This window comes from Papio anubis, chromosome 2 (assembly GCF_008728515.1).
Source record: "Papio anubis isolate 15944 chromosome 2, Panubis1.0, whole genome shotgun sequence".
Lineage (NCBI taxonomy): Eukaryota > Metazoa > Chordata > Mammalia > Primates > Cercopithecidae > Papio > Papio anubis.
In genome coordinates this window covers 187,250,460-187,277,743 of record NC_044977.1, presented here as the reverse complement: position 1 = coordinate 187,277,743, position 27,284 = coordinate 187,250,460, and the positions used below count along the sequence as shown (strand labels likewise).

Here is a 27,284-nt window from a genome sequence, read left to right as displayed (position 1 = left end):
ATTTTCACCTGCCCTCTATGCTCTCAGCTTTAGTATTAATAAGATTTGAGATTAATTAATCCTGGAATCAGGAAATTAAACCATAAGTTATGAAAATCCAACAGTTTTTTATTTCAAGAGATTTTGCTTCATCCTTGTGCATCTATTTGAATGTGTGGGCATGCCTAGAAACGCCTGCTTTTAGTGAAATGGGTGGGTATGAGATGTATTGATTGGGTTCTTCCTGCCATTGACTCTCTAACGAACCTGTCACTTCTCCAAGTAGTGAATCATGTGGACAGGGTGCATTGCATTTTATTGGTTTCTTTTCTTTCTTTCTTTTTCCTTCATCCAGAGCATTCGTAACCGAGGCACATTTGCCTTTTGCAACTAAGCTGTACTGAATTCCAAAGCCATAGAAATATCCATTTTAACCTGGAAAGTCCTTTTCTTTGCTAGTCCAGAAGATTTTTTAACATGAACAAGATCCTCTCAAGCACTCTTTGCTTTGGACTCCTAACTTTGTCATCTGTGTTGATCTTTTTACAATCTGTGCATGGACGGCCATATTTTACCCAAGGTACGTGCACATCAATTTAAAATCCTGCAGACAGGTAAATAATTCTTCTATTTCTACTTGAACAACTTTGATTTTTCTGCCATTGTTGAAATAATGTTGTAAGAAATAAATATTAGTTAACAGCCAAACCTTCCTTAAGTAGTTGCTGGTCAGAATTAAATGTCATCTTCAATGCTGTTCTTTTCAAGTAGATTAATTTTACCCAAATTAATTTTATCCAATATTGCACTAAATTCACTTCAACTATACTTTAAATATTGGGGTGCTTGTTTCTCATTTGTAGTCCATGACCAAAGATTGGGAATGTATCAATAGTATTATATTCTTCATATTTCAGAACTCTCTCTTGGGGAAAGGAAAAGGAGATTTTCATCTTACAAGACTATTAGTAAATTCTTTCTGAAAAGAGTACAACAAAGAAAAATACATCAAAATAGAAACTTGTATTTGCAGAGATTTGCAGAAAATAAAGCATTGGGGGAAATCATAGCAGTTTCAGGAGGGCAATGCTAACACCTACATTACACATTTTTTATCACATTTCCAACATACTTAGGATACTTATATGAAATGAAATAATTCCATCTATGACAGCTAGAAAATATACACCATGATAAAATTAGTGAAAATAAGTTTCTGCTCTTAATATTGTAATGTATATAATTTTTATTTAAAATTTTTGGTTCTTCTATAGAAAAGGTAGCTCTTAAACTGAGAATTCATAGAGCGAGATTTAGTAGTGATTTATTAGGCAAACAACCTAGCCTCATTGAAACTTTAACACATTGCTTTATGTTTCCAAAATAGTGACTTAAAGTAATGTTCTCTAATATCTTTTCCAGCCTGAAATTCTTGCTGTTTCTCTCATCTAACTGACTTCCTTGTCAGGAAGAGGGAGATAACCTTTTACTCTCAGCTTACTTAAGGGGAACTAAGACAGAATGTAATAAATTTTGTTTACATGACATTAGATTGAGAAAAGAGATCAAGTTTCCAATTTCTGATTCTAATTCCATTTTACTAGACCTTGTTACCTCAGTCAATAAAAAGTAGAGTAGTTCTGTTGGCAGAGGAAATAAAATTGCATAATCCCTTATTATTTATTTATGAGGATTTTACCCATTGAAAAACAAGTAGTCTCAGGGACCTAAATACAAGCCTGGGAATCAAAGATTCTGGATTTTATCCATGACACTCACATTCTGTCTTTGGCCAGCCACAATCATTGCATTTGGTCGGTCTCCATTGCTCTTTCTAGGAAATAACGAAATTTCCAATGTTTCTAACATAATGTAAACATGAGAGGAAAAATGTGATTATTTGCTGAAGACTTTGCAAAATTAGGATTAGGCAACTGTAATTTCTAATTTCATGTGCTTATGAAATAGAGAAAAATCTGCCTCTAAAGCATTTACTAGATTACGGTTAAATAACACCTCTGACCTCAGAATGCCACACAGTTATATGCATATATCACTGGCAGCACAGTGGAACTATTTCTCTCAGAGACCTCTTTGATCTCAGTTTTACTATATCTAAATAAGGAAGATTAAATTATTAATAAGGTTATTTTCTATCTAAATAGTCCACGATTAGAGTGAGCTCTTCTCCATGTATACCTTTTTTAAATTCACTATTTGACTTCTTTTAGTCTTTTAATATAATTTTAAAATAAGCATTTATCTGCTGACATAGACTACAAAGTTGGGGTTATCAGCTTTTTTCTATGTGTTAGAACTCGCCAAGACAAATGGCACAATCCCCCCAGCTTACATCTGGTAGGGGCCATATAAAAGTGTGCCTGAGGGAATGAGCCTGAAATCGGGCAAACTGCCTAACACAGCGGAGGAAGAAAGAGTATCATGACCACGAAGATTATGGGAAATTTATTTTGGGGAATATAGTCGTTTTGGGAGTTTCCAGATTTCTTTCTGGTAAAATTTCTTGTCTCTATGCAGTCAAAACCCTCCCACGTAAATGGAAAGCAAAGAGACAACTAAATTTTTTAAGATTCAGTATCTCGAGTAGTAACGAATCACCATTTTCTGTGTAATATTTGCAAAAACGGTCTCTCATGTTGGAACAGCTTTGCCATCTCTTGTGTCAAATGTATGTCTACACTCAGATATTTTATATTCAAATATTTCCTTTATTAATGTTAACCGTTCAAAGATAGAAACATTAGGAACATAATTTTTTGTTTTAAATCTGTTTTAAAACTAAGTATGAAAACGAAAAACAAAAGACTCATTTTTCTGTTGCTTTTTTTTTTTTTAGCCAGTATCTTAACTTCAGAAATCAACTTTTTAAAATTCCTTGAGAAAAGTTTTTCTTCAGAGACTCCCATAAAAGAGGTGTTTTTTCTTAAGAGATAGTGATGAGGAATTTCTGAAGACAAAGAGTTATAGAGGTATAATTATTGGAAGCAAAACTAATAAAGAAAGGCAAATCTATCAGTTTTGTTTTTTGAAAAATGTTTCACTTAACTATGCAGAGGAATGGACTGTGAATTAAGGGGAAAAAAGCTTTAGATCCATACTCTTCTAATTAGATTACTCTTAGTCACATACATTTTCTAAATTGAAGGTAATGAATCTGTTTCTCTTATCATAGTTGTCTTTCTGAAACAAGTTATTATTATTATCTGGCTCTGAAATATCCTGTCTTTTTTTCAATGAAAACATTTTAAAGATTACAATTTAACATTTTTAATGAACGATTAAAATAAAAATTACATTATTTCATAATAATGTCTTTCTTTTAAACTGAACTATCTCTGAGAGTCTTTGTACAATTGATGCTGAGCAAAATTTGATATTCTATTGGTATTTTAAATACTCAAAAGAAAATTTCACCAATAACTTTTATGTTTATGAAGCAAAGAAAATTGAAGAATTGAGCAACAATTAAGTGTCTTTGGTTAATGTAGAAAATTGTGATTCTGTCACCTACCCCAAATTATTCATTTTCTTCTTTTTAATTAGCCATTTAACTGTTTCAATTTATCAACTAACATTTTGTAGAGACAGGAAACACAGGTGATTTTAAGAAATCGTCTAATCAACTTATAAGTCGTTTCTCTAGCTGAAACCATGTACTCACTCCTAAACTTAAATCTTATTAATATTGCCTCTACTCACACTCTAACAGTACAAGAAGAAGGCAGCGAGAAGAAAAAATGATCTTACAGAAATTATGTGATGAAGGTTTGATTTTTCAGGCCATTTCACTAAAGTTCATTGTAATATACTAATTATATACTAATTATTATTTCAATTGAATTATTTGTCAATGGATATTTTTTGAATCTTCATGTTTTATAGCTTGCTAGAAGTCTCTTGTCTCAGTTTCTACTCCAGAATGAAGATAATGATAGTACTGAGACATTTAGGCAGCTGAGGAATGAATGACTGTGAGGTAAATTGACAAAGATGAAAACATGTCAGTTCGGAAGAGGCTGATACCATCCTAGCTCTGCCACAATCTTCCTTGGATGTTTTAAAGGAAATTCATGGAACATGAACTGGCTTATACATAAATGTGTATATCAAATAAAATCACAAAATAAAATGTTATTTTTTTCTTTTGAAAACTACTTTTAGTTTATACTTATGTTAAATAAAATAGTAGAACATTCTAGAAACAGAGATTAAAAAGAAGAAAGTAAAATTCACCTCCAATTCTCCTACTCAGAAGTAATCACAGGAAAAACTGCAACCCTCCAGGTACATGCATATATTCTCTCTCTCTCTGTGTCTGTCTCTCTTTGTCCATATTCATTCAATAGATATTCAATCCTTTTTTTAATGACCCATCCCTTTGGATTATACACTCTCTCTACATTTCTTTTGTTGTTAAATATACAAATTGATAGTTGCCTGTAAGACCAATTTAATTAGAAATATTTTCGGTGACTCAGATTGAAAATGGTGGTTTTTGATCATTACAGGAAATGAAATACTTCCAGATAAAAATGATCCAAATCGTGAGGAACTGTTGCTGGCTCTACTGAATAAAAATTTTGATTTCCAAAGACCTTTCAACACTGGTGAGTTAAGGATAAAGTCAAGCTCTATTTATTAAAAAATAACAGAATCTATTTTGTCTTGAGACTTGCTATTTCTAAATGTTAATTGATATTAAATGAAATAATTACTCCTTTGTATGTTACACTAAAGATTTAAGTGATTTTTTTTGTTTTATATTTATGTTAAATCCATGGAGTTATTAACAAATATTAAAAGCCTATTTTGGTCAATTCGAGGGTCCTAATGGGATTGGTAACCATATAGTAAAAAAAAATGGTTACCTTTATTCATGTTTTCTTCTCATCTGTGCAATTCTCCACTAGTACTCCCAGTATTTTCTTTTATTAAATGTTTCAAAAATGTTATATTTATAGGTTTCTTCTAGAAATTTCACAAATTAACTGCAGCTTTGTTGTAGTTAATTTAGCATTATTTTAATCAAAATCTTTCAATTTTAGGAAATGATTAGAGTACATATGATGAATGAAAAATTTAGGCTACACCAATTGAGATTATTTTTATTTGAAGAACAGAATAATCTGACTTACAAATATCCATCAGATTGTCTTCCAAGAAATGACTGAGATTTTGTCAGAAATTTAGCAAGTCTAGCCTAAGAGAAAATGTGACCAAATGATACTGTGCTACTCTCCCATACAACATCTGAAGTAGTCTAAAAATGTCTGTATTCATACAACAAAATGCCAGTTAAAAGAATAACTTAATAAATACTTTTAAAATTCAGGGTTTTTAAACTAAAAGTTATATATTCCTGTTGAAAAATAAGTGAAATTTATAAAAACAAAAAATTTGTACCCAAATTTTAAGACCTGGAGCAAGTTAGCATTAGTATTTTGGAGAATTTTCTTCTTGATTGAATTATGCATAGGATACATGGCCTGCTTTTCTTCTTCCCATTTAGTGTTTTATGAGAATTTCCACATGCCAGCAAAAATGGTTTATTTCTAAATCATAGGTCATGTTAGAACTATGGTCTACTTTAGAAAAACTTTGTACTTATTGTTGAAAGTTAGATATTTCAGATGTCATAACTGATTGCATTTCAATACTATGGGCACTGAAAAAATATACTGGAGATTTTGTATTAGGAATGGGTGGATGATGTCAAATCATACGAAAAAGACCTGTGCTTTCTACATAAGATCCTAAACGTATGTACTGAAGCAAATTAAATATCACTTGCGATATACGTTTTTTCATATGACAAATGTGTCTTGCAGATCTAGCATTGCCTAACAAACTGGAAGAACTTAACCAGGTGAGAATGTGAAATACTTAAATGATCAATTTTAATAACAATTATAAGGAAATTTCTTCTTGGCACAATGTTTTTTAAAAGAAATTATTAATGCTACAGTGTAAAACTTCTATTCCTGCTAAACAAAGGGTGAAGCTATTTTACAGGAAAAGAAAAATCAAATTATACTAACACAAAACAGAACAAAACTATGGCTGAAGTGATCTTTCTATATAATGTCTAGAAATCTGGATTCTAATTTTAGCTTTGCAATTACCAAACTATGAAAACTGGGACAAACAAATTCTCTAGACTGAAATCTCCTCATCTGTAAAATGGGAGGCTATAAATAGATGGATGTTTTTTGAAGTTATTGTTTTTAAACAGTGGGTATCTTTTCTCCCCCAAATGTTGTGTTTTTCCAGCAAATGAAACATGTAAAAGCAGAGCTGTTTGGCTTGAAGCAGCTGGTTTGAAGAGCCTGAAGTGCTGCCCTCTTGATGGGGGCCCCTAGCAACACCATTTTCTCTGTGCAATTCCATTATTCTGCAAACCATATGGCCGTTTGGGAGAGAGAATTATTCTCATCATTCTCTTCTGAGTAGCACCAACATGGAGATAAACAGTGGTTCAGGCTGAACCCTACTTTTGTAGTTAGTTCTTCAGGGCTTAAGGCAATTCATAACCTTGTTAAAAATTAAAATAAGTAGAATTCTAGATAGAAATCTTAGGGCCTCAAAATACTTTTTCCTTCCAACTAGAAAAGACAAAAAAATTCAGGAAATCCAAGCATTGACATAATAATTTGTAGCTCCTTGAAAAGACCTGCTCATTATAGGTGACACAAAATAAAGTCCAAGTACACAGGCTGTATCTACAGGTTCCCCATTAACAGCTAGAGGTGACTTCCTTTTGCCCAAAACCTATTTCTTTCTGATCTTTTGTTGAGTCATGTACCTTTCCTAGTCAGCCCCTAAATGAATGCTTCCTGTTTTTCGTCTCTTTTTTGTTTCTTTCTTCCTTTGTTTCCATTTCCTCCTTTTTCTCTCTTCCTTTCTTTTGTCCATTTTTTCTCCTTTTTTCTTTCTTTCATCTTTCTTCTTCTTCAATAAAGAGCAGCTTTTTTTTTTTTTTTTTTCTGAGACAGAGTCTTGCTCTGTTGCCCAGGCTGGAGTACAGTGGTGCGATCTCAGCTCATTGCAACCTCCGCCTCCTGGATTCACACCATTCTCCTGCCTTAGCCTCCCAAGTAGCTGGGACCACAGGAGCCCGCTACCACACCCAGCTAATTTTTTGTATTTTTTGTAGAGGCAGAGTTTCACTGTGTTAGCCACGGTGGTCTCGATCTCCTGACCTTGTGACCTGCCTACCTTGGCCTCCCAAAGTGCTGGGATTACAGGCATGAGCCACCACGCCCGGCCAACAGCATGGCTTTATAGAAGACTAATTAATTATCATTTTACAGTTTTATCAGCTGGAAAAGCTAAAAGAACAGCTAGTGGAGAAGGATTCTGACATGTCCTATGCTATAGATGGTCTATTCTCTTCTCATCCTAGCAAACGAGGTAAGCTTTTATTTCAAGGTTTTAAGATTGACTTCCAAAAGATGATTTTTGCAGTTATTTCTGAGAGGAAGATGATTCAGTGGGCATTTCTTAATCTTATGTTGGTGGTCAATAAAAAGGTTCATATTAAAAAAAAATTCTGATAAAAATGATACCACATAAACGTATTTGAGCTTTCTGGTATTTGCAACAGGGGGCAAGTTCGCACTTCTCAGGTTTAAATAAAATAGGTCCTTATTGTAGAAACTCTGGCTTACCCTTGCTATTTTGGCTTAAACACTGAAGCAGCAAAGACCACAAATAGAAAGAATCCATTTTAAGTCAATTTGAAATTTCACAGAATCTATTCTGACATAAGGGGAAACTTCATTGCTATAACACTTGTTCCAAGGTTCGATTCATAGCATTTTATTTTAGAAAGATTACTTTTTTGGTTTATGCTTTTGGATAACTTTTCCTAGGAAATTATTGTTTCTTACTGCCTTTGTTTTTATTTTTGAAAATTATCGTATTACTATTTCTTTATTCATGTAGTGATGAGAGATTTCCTAAGGCATATTTATTTTTACTTGTCCCCTATACCAGATTTGTCTTTAACTTCTGTAAAATCATATTTTCACAATATTACTGAGGGAAGAAGGTGGACCAGTGTCAAGCCCTGAACATATACCAGACATTTTATATTTTAATGTCTCAAAATATAGTTATTAAGCATTCAGACTCTAGAGCTAGACTGCCTGGGTTCAGATTTTAACTTTGACTACCTACGCAACCTTGGAGAGTTATCTAATTTCTTCTGCCTCATTTTCTTTGCCTAAAAATGTGGATAATGATAATAATTTTCATGGGATTGCTGAGAGGAGTACATGAGTTAATTTAATTTAAAATAATCCCTGGTATGTAGTAAGTACTATGCAAGCTTAACTTAAAAAAATTATTTTGATCATTATTACTACAATTATTTTCTACACGAATCCCATATGATGGCTATTAATATGACTTTTTTTATAGACGAGAAAACTGCATCTCAGAAGGGTTAAATTTCGTGCTGAAAATAACCCAACTGCTAAGTGACTTAGCTAGTAAGGCTGAAGGATAAAGTGGCAGAAGATGAAGTGGAGGGTAGGAGGGAGGGAATTTAGTGACTTTTTTTTTTTTTTTTTTGAGATGGAGTTTCACTGCCCAGGCTGGAGTGCAATGGCAGAATCTCAGCTCACTGCAAACCTCTGCCTCTGGGGTTCAAGCAAGTCTCCTGCCTCAGTTTCCCAAGTAGCTGGGATTACTGGTATACACCATCACGCCCAACTAATTTTTGTATCTTTAGTAGAGATGGGTTTCACCATATTGGTCAGGCTGGTCTGATTCGGGATATATTTTGAATAAAAGTCAACAAATTTTGCTGAAGAATTACACATGAAGTATAAAAAATAGGCAGGTGTCAAAAATTACTCCAAGGTTTTTGTTTTGAGCAATGAGGAACAAAGGACAGTTTCTGTTTACTGAGCCAAGGATAACTGGAGAAGAAAGTACAAGAGAAAGGTTGAAATAGAGATTTGTTGGACCTTTCCTGAATCAGTATAGCTTAGGCTATTATGTGTTAACAGTTTTAATCTAAATCTCAGAGACGTAGTGTAATAAATCGAAAATCAAGTCCAATGCTTGTAGCACAGCACCGCTCTATTCTGTAGCCCTGTCATCTAGAATGTTGATACAGCTTAACTGCCTCCAACATTGCAAAACAGAAGAGGATAAAGGATACATCCCAGCTTTCAATTGCCTCAGTTCAGAAGGGGCACACATCATTTCTACTGAAGTCCATTGGCCAGGATTAGTCACAGACTACCACCAACATAAGGCAAGGAAGGTTAGTAAACATAAGGAAGTGTTTATAGTACTTGGTGAGCACTGCCTCTATCATAGTCTATCCTTCGATCTCTTCTTAAAAACATAGACTATTCCCAACTCATTCTCGTTAGAGACAACCCCAAATCTCTACTAGTAACTGCACTCAGCACAAAGAACAGACTTTGCAGGATACATTTACTAGTCTTCATCAGATATAATGTGGCCACTGTTTTTTTTTGAGACGGAGTGTCACTGTGTAGTCCAGGCTGGAGTGCAGTGGCATGATCTTGGCTCACTGCAACCTCTGCCTCCCGGGTTCCAGCTACTCTCCTGCCTCAGCCTCCCGAGTAGATGGGACTACAGGTGCCGCCACCAAGCCTGGCTAGTTTTTTTGAATTTTTAGTAGAGATGGGGGTTTCATCATGTTGGCCAGTCTGGTCTCAAACTCCCGACCTCAAGTAATCCACCTGCCTTGGCCTCTTAAAGTGCTGGGATTACAGGCGTAAGGCACCATGCCCAGCCAAGCTACTCTTCATTCACAGACCTATTAACTGAAAAGAAGAATTATTATTCACCCCATACAAATCCAACAGTTAGCAGAGGAACAGAGAAAGGATAATTGCAATCAACGGCAACCTGAACATACTGCCTGCCAATTTGTTCTTTTCCAGCCTTTCTTCTAGGAGCTCTAGTCACATGGTCTGAATCCCAAGCTGTTGCAGATGCCAGTTTTACCACTTATTTTGTCATTTAATAAAATACCTCTTAATTTTTCAAACCTATGATATCAGTTTCCATATCTGCCATTAATGAGTTGCTGATACTGTGTCAGATTTTAGGTATGTTTTAGAGCAGCACCCTCACTTCACGTTATCAAACTGTATATTGGGATATGCTAAGCAAGCTAACAAAATAGCCTTTAAATCTCAGTGCTGCATCTTTCTATAATTTTGATCGAGTTTACATGAAGTCTTACATATGCTGATTATTTTTCCTTCACTTCATGCATACACTATGTGGAACACATGGTCCCCATGTACCTATAGTAGGACAGAAGACAGATGAAGCAGGTAAATATGCTTTTAACTGCCAGAGCTATGCATATGATCCCAATTTAACTTAATGGGGATGTGGGATGCCTAGGAAATATAGAGAAGTTTTAGGAATAGTTGAAGAGTTGTATTCCTACCACATGTTTTGGGTTTGTTATGCCATAGATAATAAAATCTTCCAGTAGTAAATTGAGTAGGAGATTAAATGTATGTATGAATTTGAAGTTAGTGAATATGAATTTATATCTCCAATCAGCCCAGATTAAAGATACACATTTGACAGTTATCCGCATAAAAATATTGTTTGGCATTGTGAAGAGACCATCTAGGGAGTGACTCCAAATATAAAGAAAAGGTATCTAAAGACTGAGGCCCAGATCATTCCAAGGGCAGAAACTGAGCAGATGAGGCAGAATCAACAAAAGAGGCTGAGTAGGAGTAGGTACAAGGAAGGAGGCAAGAAAGCAACATCCAGAAGTCAAGTAAAAAAACTGTTTCTGAGCGAGACTCCATCTCAAAAAAAAACCAAAAAAACAAAAAAACAAAAAACTGTTTCCAGGAAAAAGGAGTTCAAGTCTATCCAAAGCTATTGTTACCAAAACACCAGGGGTTCAGTCTAGGTCCTGCAGCTCACTCACTGCACAGAAAGCTGATCACTGAGACAAGTATTGCCAAGGAAGAAGGCTTTAATTGGGTGCTGCAGCCAGGGAGATGGAAGCTCAGTGTCAAATCCGTCTCTCTAACTCACTAAAACTAGGGTTTATATAGCAGGGAAGAAATGTAACTACGTGTGAGAAAGGCAAGGAAGCAATCATGATGAATGAGGGGTCCAATATCTCATTGTCTGGATGTGGTGATCTCGTGAATTTCAGTTCTTTGATACTTTTTTTTTTTTAAATACAGAGTCTTGCTCTGTCACCAGGCTGGAGTGCAGTGGTGCGATCTCTGCTCACTGCAACCTCTGCCTCCCATGTTCAAGCGATTCTCTTGCCTCAGCCACCCAAGTAGCTGGGACTACAGGCATGCAGCCACCACCCCCAGCTAATTTTTGTGTTTTTAGTAGAGACGGGATTTCACCATGTTGGTCAGAATGGTCTCGATCTCCTGACCTCGTATCTGCCCACCTCGGCCTCCCAAAGTGCTGGGATGACAGGCGTGAGCCACTGCACCCTGCCCTTTGACACTTTGTTTGAGAGGCCTAAAGGTCGTTTCCTGAGGAAGAAACTCAGCTAAAACAAATACAAGCTTTAAGCTTTAACAGCAGAAGGGTCAATTTCTGATTATCCAAAAACAACTGTCTATGGGACTATTGGGCTGGTTTCACTATGATAGATCCAGTAAAATGAGGACTGAGAACTTCCAGTCGAATTCAGTGGAGGAAAGGTCATTAATGGCCTTGCCAAGGATTGTTTGGTGAACTTTTTGTAAGAAAACATGACTATAGAACTGGAACCACTGGTGATAGAAAATTATCTTAAAGAATTTTGTGCTGAGGAATAGAAAAAAATTTGGTACATCAGCTAGAATGATTTGAAAGCATCCAAAAAAAAAAAAACACACACACACACACACACACACACAAAAAACCCTTTTTGTTTATTTATTTTTAAGCAAGTAGATACTGCAACATGTTTGTAGGCCAGGTACCAGTGGCTCACACTTGCAATCCCTCTACTTTGGGAGGCCAAGGCAGGAGAATCACTTGTGCCCAGTCATTTGAGACCAGCCTGGCCAATATAGGGAGGCTGTGTCTCTACAAAAACATTAAAAAATTAGCCTGGTGTGGTGACCCACAGTAGTCCCAGATACTCATGAGATTGAGACCGGAGGGTCCCTTGAGCCCAGGATTTCAAGGTTGCAGTGAGCTATGGTTGTGCCACTGCACTCCAGCTTGGGTGACAAAGCTGAACATAACCCACATTGCACATGAAGTGTTCTAATGTTGCCATAACTAGAGACTAACCACTGTGAATAACAACATATGAAGATGAAATAGACCCAGAAATCCAGCTTAAGAAAGTAAAAACTTATGCTTACTATGAAATATTGTACCTTTCTTTAATCTTTTAATATATTGTCGATAGAGATCTGCTACAAATATAGCTATTCAACTCCTAGCGTCATGCTAAAAACAGAGAATACAAGAGTTAACAAGACAGCCATTAAGTGACACTAGAAAGTTGGTTGGGGTTTTACTTTATGTAAATGATAACTGGTGCACGCTATAAACATTGGGGAATTGGCTCTACCACCAATATGACTCATGACAGTTCCCTTTGATCACATCCAAAAAGTTCTCCAAACTATATTCCATTGTATATTTAATCGAACTGTTCATGTGGTATAAGTCTTGGCTAAGTGTAAGTTTATGTTCTTCTGCCAGACTCAGATATTCAAAGGCATCTGAAAGGACAGAAGGAACAGTGATGATAACTTTCCAAAGCATACTATAAGAAGAAGATTGGCCAGACATGGTGGCATGCACCTGTAGTCCCAGCTACTCAGGAGGCTGAGGTTAGAGAATCACTTGAGTCTGTAGCACTCTATAATCATGCCTATGAATAGCCACTGTGGTTCAGGCTGGGGAACATAGTGAGAGGCCTCATCTGAAAAAAAAAAAAAAAAAAACTGAGAAAAAAGAAGACGGTTAGATTAGTGGGTGAGGCGCCTCACTTCAGTGTCTGAAAATAGACTTCTGCTTTTGCAGGGTTTGAATGTGGCTTCTAAGGGAAACTGTGGCTCTTGAAGAAATGAAAAATAGACTCTGAGTGATATCATAACGCTGTTTATATGTGGTGATAAACACAGGGGCTACAGTGTATTTGGGGAGGAAAACCTGGGCAAGCAGATAGAAATTTATCATTCATTTCAATGAGAGATTATATCTTTTTCAAGTCTTGTTCACTGTAAATACTGCTGATCAACAATGAATCAAAGACCCTTCTTCCAAGGGATTTAGTTTTATAAGGTCGTTAAGTAAAAGGAAATTAGAGAAGCTGATAATTAGCCAGGTGCAACTTCTCTAAGTCAAGTGATCGGTAACAACCTACAGAAGGTTTAAAATGATTCACTTATATATTTGAAGATTGAAATGCCAATATATTTGGTTTGATTTCTCTGAAGAATCATTTTATGATCAGAGTGGGAAGGCTAAATGTGATGATAAATGAAGTTAATTAAATATCATTTTATGGTCTGCAAAGTGACCTTCAAACTGTCTTCCTTCCTTTTCACTCAATAAATAGACTGTCATTAGCACTGCTTTTTTACTTATGTGACTTTCTTTTTGGTATTTCAGTTACCTCAAGTGTAAAATAGAGGGATGAATCTCATAGGGCAGTCCACTGAATTCTCTAGACTGTATTATATGTATTATAATGTACAACAGTGCTGTCCAGTAGAATTTTCTGTGATGGGAACATTCTCTAGTTTGTACTGCCCATTATGGTGATCACTGGCTACAAGTGCTACTGAGCACTTGAAACATGACTAGTATGATGGAGATGCTGAATTTTTAATTTATTTAATTGTAATTAACTTAAAGATCCACATAAGGCTAGTAGCTACCACATTGACTGTCCCTTTTAAAAACTTCACTCTCTCATCGAGCCACACATAAGCTATTGATTCAAGAGAAAGTTTTATCAAATATTCTTCTAATAAAAAAGGTATTTTGTTTTCTTCTTTAGCTTGCTTTTGGAAATACTGTGTTTAAAGCTTTTTCTCAGGATGCAAAGAAAGATAAGAATATCAGGAAAAGATATGTATCTACCCACTCTACTGTTTAAAATTGTAGCTGTTTCAATCACAAAGAAACTGGCATTTATTCTGCATATGATGTTTTCACCTTGTTCTTGTTACTAAGTCAATTGTAATAAGCTTAAGGTTTATGTTGTGAATAATCACTAATCAGTTGCACTTTTGAATGGCATGTCATTATCAAAATGGGTTTGTAGAGCTAGAGTTGAAAATGCTGTATCTATTGTATGCTTTCTATAAATTCATTGCTCATGTAAAGTTTTGTCCTGTTGTGACTATGCTGAACTATTAATTAAAACATTTTGAAAAGCATCTTGGAAGGTTAAATTATGTTGTCTCATGTTACATGGAAAATATGCATTATTGTTCTTTCTCATTTTTATGACTGTGTTGGCCACCTCTCTTTTCTATGAATTTGAACAATGGTCATTGAGACTACCCCAACAAATGAATACATTACTAAAGGAGAAACAGATTTATTAAACTCTGGGGAAAAAGTACTAGATGTCTTAAAGATAGAACGTTAAGAAAATTTTCTTAAAATAATGATTTGCCTTTTGTTTTCTTAATTTTCATGTCTGCCTTCTCCACAACATGAGAAATTATTTGAGACTCTCAGCATGCTTGTAAGAGTTTAGACACAATGTGGTTAAAAAAAACCAAAAAACAAAAAACAAACAAAAACAAAAACAAAAAAACAAAAACCACAAAAACTCGTTGGCTTTCTCTTGATTAGTTTTTGTTTCACGTCTATACATCATACTGCCCTTGCTTACATCTAAACAAATTTATTTAGTCAATTAAAAGTTGGATAGTCAACCTCAATTTTGTTTACAATCTGTGCTGGCACAAATATATGGCCAAAGTAACTTTACAATGAAAGAATATTAATGGCTAGCTTACTCTGTGATAGCTGACCAGATCAGTCTACGTACCGCCCTTTACAATATGGGGAGGAGAAGATACAGTTTAATCTACATAACATTGTGTGGTGCTTAAGATAAAGCTGTCTTATAAGATAAAATGAATGATATTGCTTAATCTATTAAAAAAAATTAAGGGGCCGGGCATGGTGGCTCACGCCTGTGATCCCAACAATTTGGGAGGCCGAGGCGGGCAGATCACCTGAGGTCAGTAGTTTGAGACCAGCCTGACCAACATGGAGAAACCCTGTCTCTATTCAAAATACAAAATTAGCTGGGTGTGGTGGCACATGTCTGTAATCCCAGCTACTCCGGAGGCTGAGGCAGGAGAATCACTTGAACCCAGGAGGCGGAGGTTGCCATGAGCCGAGATCGCCCCACTGCACTCCAGCCCGGCAACAAGAGTGAAACTCGGTCTAAAAAAAAAAATAATGAAAGGCTAGGCCCAAAGGCTCACACCTGTAATCCCACCACTTTGGAATGCGGAGGTGGCAGTGGAGGGCATCAGGCTTAAGCCCAGGAGTTTTGAGACCAGCCTGAGCAACATGGTGAAACCCCATCTCTATAAAAAATACAAAGATTAGCAGGAGTCGTCACATGTGTTTGCAGTCCCAGCTACCTGGGAGACTGAGGTGGGAGGACTGCTTGAGCCAGGGAGATGGAGGCTTCCGTGAGCTGCGATCGCACCACTGCATTCCAGTCTGGAGCAAGACCATTTTTCAAACGACAAATGTGTTATAATAAATAAAGATGAAAACTCCTGCTTTCATCATCTCATGTTTATTAACTTTGGAAAAGTTGAACCATACTGAAGCATCTTGAGCCTTTCGGCATAAAGGGTACTATCATTCAGAAAGCTTTTCATACTTTTTCCTTTTAGAAGACTCTATTAAGTTATTTTTTCATAATTTGGTTGAAGAAACTTAATTCCCTAAAGCTATGAACAGATTAAAGGTACAATCTGACAGACATTTTGTAGTGTGTGTAAATTTTAGGACAACATAGCCAGGAACTAACATCCTCTTATGAAATTTGATTATGTAATTGACGCTAGAACCCAGAACTCCGTATACATATATTCATTTGCTGTATAAAGCTTCATGCAGAAACAAAGAGAAAAAAGGTAATACATTATTTTGAAATGAAACAAAAGAGTCCCTTCAAGTTGAAATACAGTTGGATTAGTAATACCTAATGCATTGGATAAATAAGTGAGATGATTTGTCATATTCTTAACAAAAATTATGTCTTAATTTACTGCTACGTTAAAAGAACAGCCCCATTATTTAGTATATCGCTGACTTATTTTCTATTCTGAATGAAGTAATACTAAAAATTAAAATATGAAATAAAATGAGTTATAAGTGGAGAAAATATTTTCTCCCCTTCATGGAAATTGTGTATATATTATATTAGGAGAAAACATATTACACATGAAACTATAGCATAAATCAATATATTGTGACTTCTTGTTTTAATTAAATTGGATGCCATAATCTAATTTTGAATTAAAAAATAAAGAATGTAGGAAATAGATTTGCATAATCCAACTTCCAATATTTACCATGAGAAAGTTTTAGGCTAAAGTAGGTTTTAATACCTTTTGTCAAAGCACGAAGCAGAACCCAGTTGGATTAGAAGCTTACAGATATCCAAATGTGAATACAAGGAAAGAAAGAGCTTGTAAGCAATAGGAGCATTTCTATAGTTCATCACAAGGTTGGGGAAAGGCAGACAAGGATATCATAACTTCTTAAATAATTCTTTCAAATCATGAGTCCTCCAGGATGCTTCCCTATGTGCTATTGCTAGCTTTCTAACACACATTTATGAAAAACAGAATTGGTTAGTTTTCCCAAAATTCACTTCTCTTTGCTCCAGCCCTCTACCATAATTTGAAAAAAAATTTTATTTACTATTTTTCCTAAATTAATTTTGAAGACTTTCAATTTGAAAAGTGTCCAGAAAAACTAAGAAGTTACATACAAAACCAATATATATTCTAAGTACACATGTTCATTTCTTTCACCTCTTTTTGCCTCTTTTAAACTTTATCTTTAAAAAGCACATTGGATAACTGAAAAATTCGTTGTTTATAAAGGTCAATTTCTTAGTTTAACTCTTTATCTAATTTTTTTGTCATGTTTCTTTGAGTTTCTTTTATTCGTTGGATCACAGAAGTCCATTAATTTTTAGTTAAGATTAGCAATTGCCCATTTCTCTCTTTTTCCTTTCATATGAAGACACCTTCTCACAGTACTCTCTTTTTATGCTAAAATAAGCCTTTGCTCTACTGGCCAAGCCTTTTTTCCTCCCACATATCAGACAGTGATTTTTAGGGTTTACAGAGGAAGTGTTTTTCAGATGCTTTATAAACTTCTGCTAAGTAACTTATGATGAATCTCTGTTCCATAGAAAGTTTTTTTGTGTGAAAAAAACTTCACTTGAGAAGAGTTTTGTGTGTTTTCAAAGTATATCCAATGCACAATGGGCCTATGTGTCCAAGCTACAGTAACATCATAGTTATTACGGAGAATTGAGCTTTCTACAATACCAAAACTTACGTTTTAATAAGCCATTCAAAAATAATCTGAATCATTTTAAAGAAATCATTCTCAAAATCATTATGCTCGTCAATTGACTTAAGGATAAAAAGGCAATTGAAGCCAAATAAGCCAATATATGAAACAGAGTAAACAGGTTCTTAGATGAGTCCAAGATATCAAAAAAATCACATTGTACTATGCTGAAATGTACTGAGCTAAAATGATGTGTGCTTAGCTGGCCCTAACCTGTTATGGTGGTTTACTACTTGGTGGTAATCTTTGACTTCCCTCCTACTTTCATTTTTACTTCTGCGTGTACTTATTCCACTCCTAATGAGACACCGCTTCTCTTAACTATCAGAGTTTAGAAAAATGGAAAGTTTTTAGGGGGCAAAGCATATCTACGTTTGACAAATGAGTAATGTCCTTCACTTTCTTAATTCTAAGGCAATATGCTCCTTAGGGCTGTGTTTTATTTTTCTGAACATGATTGAAACTTGAATATGAAAAGAGAAGCCTAATTTCATAATTGTTACCAATCAGGCTATTGGAAAAATGGAATACAGGGAAGTGAAAGTACTTAACAGAAAATATACAGCACTGCCTTTCCTTATTCCCCAATAACAAACAGATTATATCTAAATTTTACAGAAGCAAATCTGTCTTTTGTTATTATTCTTTGACTACAAACATATGCATGGCAAATCCATACAGACGGCATTTCACTGTGTTGTGTTTTTAATTATTATTTTTAAAAGTAAGGTTTAAGGGGAAGTTAACCATTCTTGAATAATTAAGATATATAATTTTTAAATGAACGTGTATCAAAATGATTTACACAACTTAATTGAAGCTGTAACAATGCTGTAATGTGATGGACTGACGTTCAAGCTTTGGAAAGGATTTGCAGAAGGTCAGTTCCTTGAAAATGTAATCATTAAGAAGTGTGAATAACTTCAGTGAAGCATCTTCCACATTTCTGTGACATTTCACCAGGGAAGTTGCATCTGCAAAAATGAAAGTTGAGATTGTTAAAGTTAATGAGAACTCTGTAGATCAGGTGGAAGTCCATCAACTTCATGTGAGAAGAGTGAAATATTTAATTACATGCTGTTCCATTATAGCCTTTATTTACATGGCACATTTTTATTTTGAAGATCATAATGCAAAATAACAATTTCAGTTCAAAATGCATTAAAAAGAATATTTTAAACATATAAGCTAAGTGCTTATGCTCGTTTTAATAAAAATTATAAAAAGTCTTTTTCACAACTCCTTTCTTCAAGCACCAACTATATTCTATTTTGCTTGAGTTTTTAATCTTTGTTCAAAGGATACTGCCATGACAAACAAAAGAAGAACAAAGAAAACCTGAATACTACTTTCTGTTTATTGTAACACATTGAAAATTGTATATTTTGCACATTCTACCAAGAATCCCACAATATACTGCCATTTAAACAAGATTTCTGCTGTGTTTGAGTTATATTAATGTATTTGAACAATGGTATGTCAATATACGTCAATGTAAATCTAAAATAAAAATTGTCAGTATAATTCAGCAACATGTGTCTCACCTTATTGGAAGAAAAGCCTTAATGGATGTGCCAGCAAGTGGTAGCACAATTAATGGTCACGTTTCTTTTCTTTTTTCTTTTTTTTGAGATGGAGTTTGCCCAGGCTGAAGTGCAATGATGCGCGACCTCGGCTGGTTGCAACTTCTGCCTTCCGGGTTCAAGCGATTCTCCTGTCTCAGCCTCCAGAGTAGCTGGGATTACAGGCACGTAGTACCACGCCAGGCTAAATTTTTGTATTTAGTAGAGATGAGGTTTCACCATGTTTGTCAGGCTGGTCTCAAACTCCTGACCTCAGGAGATCCACCCACCTCAGCCTCCCAAAGTGCTGGGATGACAGGCGTGAGCCACTGCGCCCGGCCAGTAGTCATATTTCTAATTTTATCAGGTTGACATTCTGATTTCAATGGCACAGACCTAGAACTTGCTAATTTCATCTAGAGAAGCTAGGAAAATTTAGACAAAATACTTCTTTGAATTTGAGTTGCTTAGAGCTAAAGTCTACTAAAAACTCGAAACTTTGGTACAATGTATTAATGATTTCAGAATGCCATTGCATAAATACCAAATTATCGTCCTTTTGAAAATACGTATCAGAGAAGAAATTAGTGTTTGGTCTGGGAACTAGCGATGGAAATCAAAATATTTTACCCAAAATATACTTCTTTGACTTATTTTGAAGTGGCTCCACAAAGCTGTTTTTTTGTGGGGGAAATTTGCATCTGTGGAGAATTTGCGTTAACGCAGCCAGCCCTCCTTTTGTCTAGATCTAGGGAAGATTAACTGAGAGTCTAATGCTTTTAGAGGTCTGAAAAGAACATTTGCCATCTATTCTCTCTGAGGGCTTCTGGGTTTTATCTACATAACAAGACTACCTTTGCTAGCCAAGCCTCTTTCCTTTCTCTCTCCCATAACCTCTCTTGCCACTAAAACCTGTTTTTGGCCATGCTCTGAGCCTGCATTCTTTCTGTAACCTCAAGATAATATATACTTTTTTGTACACCATTGGTAGATTGGGTCTTCATTCTGAAGGCTCCCCTGCATACACATTAAATAAAGTTGTATCCTTTTCTCCTTCTAATCTTACATCTGCCGCATGTCAGTGATTTTCAGCAAACTTTCCAAGGGACAAAGGTTAAAGTCAGCCCTTGGCACCTTCCGTTTGGTGCAGTGAGCAGGAAGATTAAAACTTCACCCTGCCAGAAGTCACAGTTATAAGAACCCAAGACCTAATCTGCTGGCAAAAAGAGTAAGAATTTCTTACCAGAAAAGCTCCTGGCCTCTATCTCTCTCTGTGTAATCTGGTCGGGGAATGGTAAAAATCACTGTTTCCTCTGCACAATTTTGAGTAATGTGAGACAAAGATTTATGTGACTTAACTTGGGGTATAATATCTCTGGTGTACTTTTTGGTACTTTGTGGTATGAATATTCATATTGTGTGATCTCTTTCCTCCCAGAAATAGTCTTTTCCTTTGCCTCTGTCTTTCTGTGTTGTTCATAAAGAGGGATATCAAATAAAGCTCCCTCTTGTTCAATTTTATGTCCTGGAGAGCCTGACATCTCACTAAGTGGGAGCATTCTTTCCTGGTCTCCACCACCCGAAGGGCATGATTTTTGGGTCACATCAGGTGGTCATCCTAAAAATGCCTGGGAACCCGACTTTTTTGTGACTAATCTCCCAAGCTCTTGGGGGCGGGGGTTTGTCATAAGAAGTCCCGTCCATAAGAGGCTTTTGTTTTCTCAGCCCTTGTTGCCTGGTTAATGCTGGGAAAGTCCAATCCCAGGAGGGGACACCTGGTGTCACAGATTAACATATCTGTGACTGGCACCCCCCCTCACAAATCTGTGGGTTTCTTAATATCTGTGGCAACAAGAGTCTTTTGCTATCTGAGCCTATTTCTGGGAGTGAGATTTTGCTGGGGGAATCTTTGGCATTGTTTCTTCTATGCCCTAACATTACATTCTGGGCTTTACATGGAGAGGCTTTTGGATTGAGTTGTTACTGGAATAAGTACACCACTGGAAATCTTAATTGTCAGTGGCCAGAAGACGGATCCTTTAAGTTAGACTAAAATTCCTAAATTAAAAAAAAAAAAAAAAAATTTAGAGATGTCTTATACCAAACAACTGACAAGAAGATTAAATTAAAAGAAGGATACATAGGCTGGGCATGGTGGCTCACACCTGTAATCTCAGCACTTTGGGAGGCTGTGGTGGCAGATCATGAGGTCAAGAGATCGAGACCATCCTGGCTTACATGGTGAAACTCCGTCTCTACTAAAAATACAAATGTTATCTGGGCATGGTGGCGTGTGCCTGTAGTCCCAGCTACCTGGGAGGCTGAGGCAGGAGAATCACTTGAACACGGGAGGTGGAGGTTGCAGTGAGTCGAGATCGCACCACTGTGCTCCAGCCTGGTGACAGAGGAGACTGTCTCAAGAAAAAAAAAAAAAAGAAAGAAAGAAAGAAGGATACATAATAGGGTCATGGCTAGCCTTCAAAATTCTCTTGACTAAATTAAAGAGCAAAAATTTGACCTAAAACTTTTAAAGTCTTTTGTAAGAGATCGCCTGAGGGAATAACAATAAAAGCCATCCTGCCTTGTGGTCTATTAGTTAAAATTCCATGCTTTCAGCATCAAGGCCTGGGTTTGATACCCAGTCAGGGGGCCCTATTGGTTTGACATTTGTGTGACTTTTGACTTTTTGGGAGTGCTCATTCACTTCTTTGGAGACACCTCATACATCCTTGGTTAAGTCAGAACCTTGGTTAAGGCTTATTAATTTTACCAGGGAGTGTACTTTTGGTTAAAAAAAAAAAATCGGAAGTCCAGGCTTGGTGGCTCATGCTTGTAATCCCAGCACTTGAGAGGCCAAGGCGGGTGGATCACGAGGTCATGAGTTCAGGACCAGCCTGGCCAATATGGTGAAACCCTGTCTCTACTAAAAATATAAAAATTAGCCAGGGATGGTGGTGCACGCCTGTAATCCTAGCTACTTGGGAGGCTGAGGCAGAAGAATCTCCTGAACCCGGAAGGCGGAGGTTGCAGTGAGCTGAGATGGTGCTCCTGCACTCCAGTCTGGGTGACAAAGCGAGTCTGTCTCAAACAAACAAACAAACAAACAAACAAAAAATCAAAGCCAGAAATATTAAGATCAGCTATTTGTCCCAGTTAAAATCTGATAATAAAAACTAAAGGGATTTTTAAAAAGCTCTATGGTTAAAGATCAGCTTAATTAAAAGTTGATATCTGAGCTGTGTGTGTGTATGTGTGTGTGTGTTTGTATGTGTCTTTCTGCTTTTTCTCTTTGGATCCTGTTTTTGGACATTGTTTTTCAGTGGACTAAAACTTTTTTTGTTTTTTTAATGTGCATGTCTCTCTGTTCCCTTCTTTTCTTAAAAATTGTTCTCCTATGCTGGGCGCCGTGGCTCACGCCTGTAAATCCCAGCACTTTGGGAAGCCAAGGCAGATGGAACACCTGAGGTCAGGAGTTCGAGACCAGCCTGACCAACATGGTGAAACCCCATCTCTGCTAAATGCAAAAAAATTAGTGGGGCATGGTGACGCATGCCTGTAATCCCAGCTACTTGGGAGACTGAGGCAGGAGAATCGCTTGAACCTGGGAGGTGGAGGTTGCAGTGAGCTGAGATTGTGACATTGCACTCCAGCTTGGGCAACAAGAGTTTTTTGAAACTCCATCTCAAACAAAAAAGATTGTTTTCCCATTTACTTTCACTTCTCCCTACTTCTCCTTCCTCTCTGCCATTTTTGGTACCACAGGAAATGATCTAGAGAAGACTTCTAACAGATCACACTCCTTCAGGAACTCAGAAGTAGTTTACTCTGAGTACTCTGACTGCTTTCTGGGAGTCTTCTTTCCTTGCAGTTTCAAGCGTCGTAGGCAACCTCCTCTCAGGTCTAAAACTCTGCTCTCTTCTGTGTTGTGTTACCTGATCGCTTTGGCTTTTGACTAGAAATTATTTGATACTGTGAGAGAACTTGACTTTGGTGTATGTAATAGCGAGGCAAGAGAAACAGTGTCAGACATGGCCAACTATAGTTGTTTCCAATAAATGGTTGTTACTACAGGGGGCTACTCATTTATTTGCACATTAGACAAGCAACGGTGCGGTTTAAACACCTACAAAAAGGTATTTGCAGCAAAGTGCCCAAAGTGTGTGGCCTGGTCTCCATGGTGCTTTCCTCTTTTGGGGGGGACCTGGGATTCAGTGAAAGCCTTGATTTTTTTTTTTTTTTTTATTATACTTCAAGTCCTGGGATGCATGTACAGAACGTGCAGCCTTGTTACATAGCTGTACATGTGCCACGGTGGTTTGCTGCACCCATCAACCCGTCATCTAGGTTTTGAGCCCCGCATACATTTGGTATTTCTCTTAATGTTATCCCTCCCCTTGCCCCCTACCCCCGGACAGGCCCTGGTATGTGATGTTCCCCTCCTTGTGTTCTCATTGTTCAACTCTCAGAAACCCTTGATTTTTAAACATCTAAATGCTTTGCCTTTTAACCGCGTCCACTTTTTTCATATTTAAATTATTAGGCCCTATAAACTAAACATACTTTGTTAGCCTTGTTCCTTAATGAGTTCTGTCCTGACCTCAGTGGTCTACTTGAAAAACACAGACTAAATTAAAAGCTCCTTATGCAATCTTATGGTTAATTCCTAAGGAATCTTGGCATCCATTTTTAATCTTCCTTTGACACACCCAAGCTTCTTGAAAAATCAAGTTCTCTCTGTACTTTGAGATATAAATTTGCTACCTGTTTTCTCTGAAACTCAGAAAGGATTCTCCATATAAACCTTAAATTTTTCCATTTACAAAGGCATAGTTTGAATCTGTCTTTTTAGACTAGAGAGTTTTACCTGTCTTGTGGCTAAAATTCTAAAATCAAAACAATGAAGTCTTTGTGTGCAGAGTGTATGCTATACCTTGTGTGTCTCTGTACATACATGTATATGTATATATGCATTTATAACTATACATGTTTAATATTGTCTACACATGGTACCACGATAATTTAAAAATAAATGAGTACTCATAAATTAAGGCCAAACGCTTTTCAAGTTCATGTGAATTTAGCAATCTTGGAGAAATAAAGATAGTTTTAGAATTATTGGTAAAATAAGATTGAAATGTCTTCAGAATTTTAATTTAGACATTTTTGTCTGAGTCTATTGATCAGGCAGGCTTACGGCCAAAAAGCTATTGCTTGAGATTTTTGATACTTCATTACTTTGTTTCTGAGTCTGTGTATCTTGATTTGAATCTTTCGATTAGAGGTCTAGACAGATGCCTATGATGAGGCTCGGGGATGACACCTGGTCCATCTCTCCTATCCCAGGTATGCCTCCCCTGGTGGGAGATGCTGAGAGAAATTAGATTCTCCAGGCATTGTCTTTTGTCCTGGGCTCTGCATCTGATATGTAATTAAAATTACCTACTTCCTGGGTTTTTTACTAAGATAAAAGTTACTAATTATTAACACTATAATAACCACAGGTAGTCAAAACTACTAGATATAAGAGAAAAAATATGCAAAGTGTGTAAGGAAGTAGAGTATGTTTTTGGTAAGAAGGATTATAAAAAGGCATGTAAATTTGTGTGTCTGTGGTCTTTTTCTTTTCTTTTCTTTTTTTTTTTTTTTTAAAGAGGGTCTTGCTTTGTCACCCAGGCTAGAGTGTAGTGGTGTGATCACGGCTCATTGCAATCTTCACCTCTCAGGGTCAAGTGATCCTTCCAACTCAGCCTCCCAAGTAGCTGGGACTACAGGCTTGCCCCACCAAACTTGACTAATTAAAAAAATTTTTTTGTACAGATGGGGTGCCCCTTTGTTGCCAAGGCTGGTTTCAAATTTCTGGGCTCAAAGTGGTCCTCTTGCCTTGGCCTCCAAAAGTGCTAGGATTATAGGCTTGAGCCACCACACCCAGCCTTGGTTTTTGTTAAAGTTATTTTGTCTAGTTTAGAGGTTTTAAGGATTGTTTTAAATTGAAGAAATTTTAAAAATTGTAAGAGATTATAAAACTGATTGAAATTGTATGGATTTGTTTATAAACGTATTAAAATTAGCTTTAGTATTAATAATACATGAATACAAAGGTAAAATTTGGTTTTCTCCTTTGAATAATCTTTTAATGTAGTATTAATAAGAGGTAGTAAAAATTTTATTTACTTTTTGAGTACGCTGCAAAAAAAAAAAAAAAAGAAGGGGAGAGGGGGAGAGACGGATTCAGTTTGCCTCATGCTGTCCTTATTAGACCTTATGATTGTTTAAGAAACTGAGTCTCCTCTCTATGCTTTTTGAAATCTCTGAATTATTATTTTAGCTAAATGAATGTCTTATTTTACAGAGACCTGTGATCTTATTTTGTGATATCAAGTATTTTAAACTTTTGATGTTTGATAAACTTTCCAAAATCAAAATTCAAATGCTAAATTCAGTCTTTTTTACCTCAAACTACCTTTTGGAATATTAGAGCCCGTGGAAGTCCAATAAAAACATATACAGTTTATTTGGCATGTTCAAATCATACAGGAAGCATTGTGAAGTCTGAAATGTGTTTTACTTTGCAATATATTTATATAAATGTGGTATTAAGATGTGTTCTAAAATTGTATGAGATTCCTAAAATTCTGATATGTTTTAGCATATGTTATCAGTAGTATTTCGTTATAATTATTATGTTAAATTGTTGTATGCTATAGAAATAACTGATTTTTCTTGTCAATTTTCTTTAACCATGCCAGTCTAAGACTTTTGTCATATACAGACAATCATTATTTTACTCTGACTCTTCTTAAAAGGTGGTTTATAATCAGCTATAATCCAAAATTTGCTTCTTTATGGAAATTCACGGAAAGTACTTTTATAAGTACTCTTAAATACAGGTTTCTAATAACTTTGGAGATTATACAATTTGATTAGGTAAAAATCCCAAAATTTTTAGGACTCTAATTAAAAAGCTGATGCATTCATGACAACTGGTAACCCAACATCAAGCAGAGCAAGAGTTAATTACATTGGTTAAAAGTAATAGAAAACTGAAATCATTTTAATGACTTTTTTTGTTTGAAACATTGCTGATTCTTTTTCTTTCTTTTTTTTTCAGAGTTAAAACACTTTTTTAGGGCTATTTATATCTTAAAACAGATTGAGTAAAGCATACTTTCATGAACAAAATTTGAAGCATATTTCTACCTGCCTTCTTCAGAATTTAGAAACTATTTGTGAGCATTTTTAGTTTATAGGAATATAATGTTTTGTATAAGTTCAGGAAGAATATGTTTTCTTTTTTAACGGTACACAATTGCAGACACTGGTTATTTCATCAAGGATTTGAGCGGAGTGGTATATTTTCAGAAATGTCCAGACTACTTTGAGGAATTGAGTTTGGCTTTATAGAGCCAATAAAAAGCCTCTTGGAAAGGCTTGCCTGATACCTTGCCTGTGTGATTTCTTTACAAAGTTCCTGACCTGTGGTAAGTGAAGCAGCATTCCCATCCTCTGGGTTGCAGACCAGCACGTGTCTGTCGTCTGTTAGGAACTAGGCCACATAGCAGGAGGTGAGCAGTGGGCAAGTGAGCATTACCACGTGAGCTCCACCTTCTGTCAGATCCGCAGTGGCATTAGATTCTCATAAGAACACGAATCCTATTGTGAACTGTTCAGGCAAGGGATCTAGGTTGTGTGTTCCTTATGAGAGTCTAACTAATGCCTGATGATCTGAGGAGGAACAGCTTCATCCCAAAACCATTTCCCCCCCGTCCCCTGGTCCTTGGAAAAATTGTCTTCCAGGAAACCAGTCCCCGGTGCCGAAAAGGCTGGGGACTGCTTAAGTAAAGAATGTCACTTTCTGACAGGCCCAGGAATCTCAAGTTATTTTGGGACCCTGAGAAGAGAGAAATTCACCCAATTCATACAGGTATGTACAAGCACAAATAAATCTTTGATTTGGTTAACCTCAAGAAGCTTTTGAAAGTCTTATCTGAGATTCCTTATAAGGAAAGTCTCAGTAAAGCCAATTTCAAAAGACGTTATATGGCCAATCACATTTTTGCTGTACTTTATGCAAATAGTCAGACCAAGTATAATATATAATATGACTGAAACTTATTTTGCAAATAAATAAGGACTATGACTTGTCTTTGGTAGAAA

General features: G+C 36.2%; 2 protein-coding genes across 6 annotated transcripts in view; one reads left to right on the top strand and one right to left on the bottom strand.

The window, feature by feature from the left end:
* UTS2B (urotensin 2B) lies at positions 1 to 27,284 on the top strand. Of its 5 annotated transcripts, XM_021934980.2 has the most exons (6): positions 3 to 559; positions 4,509 to 4,607; positions 5,829 to 5,866; positions 7,311 to 7,410; positions 9,099 to 9,274; positions 12,691 to 12,868. In XM_021934980.2, exons 1-6 carry the CDS (start codon positions 457 to 459, stop codon positions 12,712 to 12,714), a joined length of 540 nt encoding a protein of 179 aa, XP_021790672.1. In that variant the 5' UTR covers positions 3 to 456; the 3' UTR covers positions 12,715 to 12,868. The 5 variants fall into 5 exon arrangements, with proteins under 5 accessions (XP_031519739.1, XP_021790672.1, XP_021790673.1 ...); XM_031663879.1 differs by lacking the exons at positions 9,099 to 9,274; positions 12,691 to 12,868 and adding an exon at positions 26,990 to 27,284 and having other exon boundaries at positions 1 to 559; XM_021934981.2 differs by lacking the exon at positions 9,099 to 9,274.
* OSTN (osteocrin) overlaps positions 15,756 to 27,284 on the bottom strand; it is a 59,760-nt gene continuing 48,231 nt past the window's right edge. The window contains exon 5 of the mRNA XM_003895275.5: positions 15,756 to 18,542. The gene's annotated coding sequence lies outside the window, so the exon portion shown is untranslated. The remainder of the gene's footprint in view (positions 18,543 to 27,284) is intronic.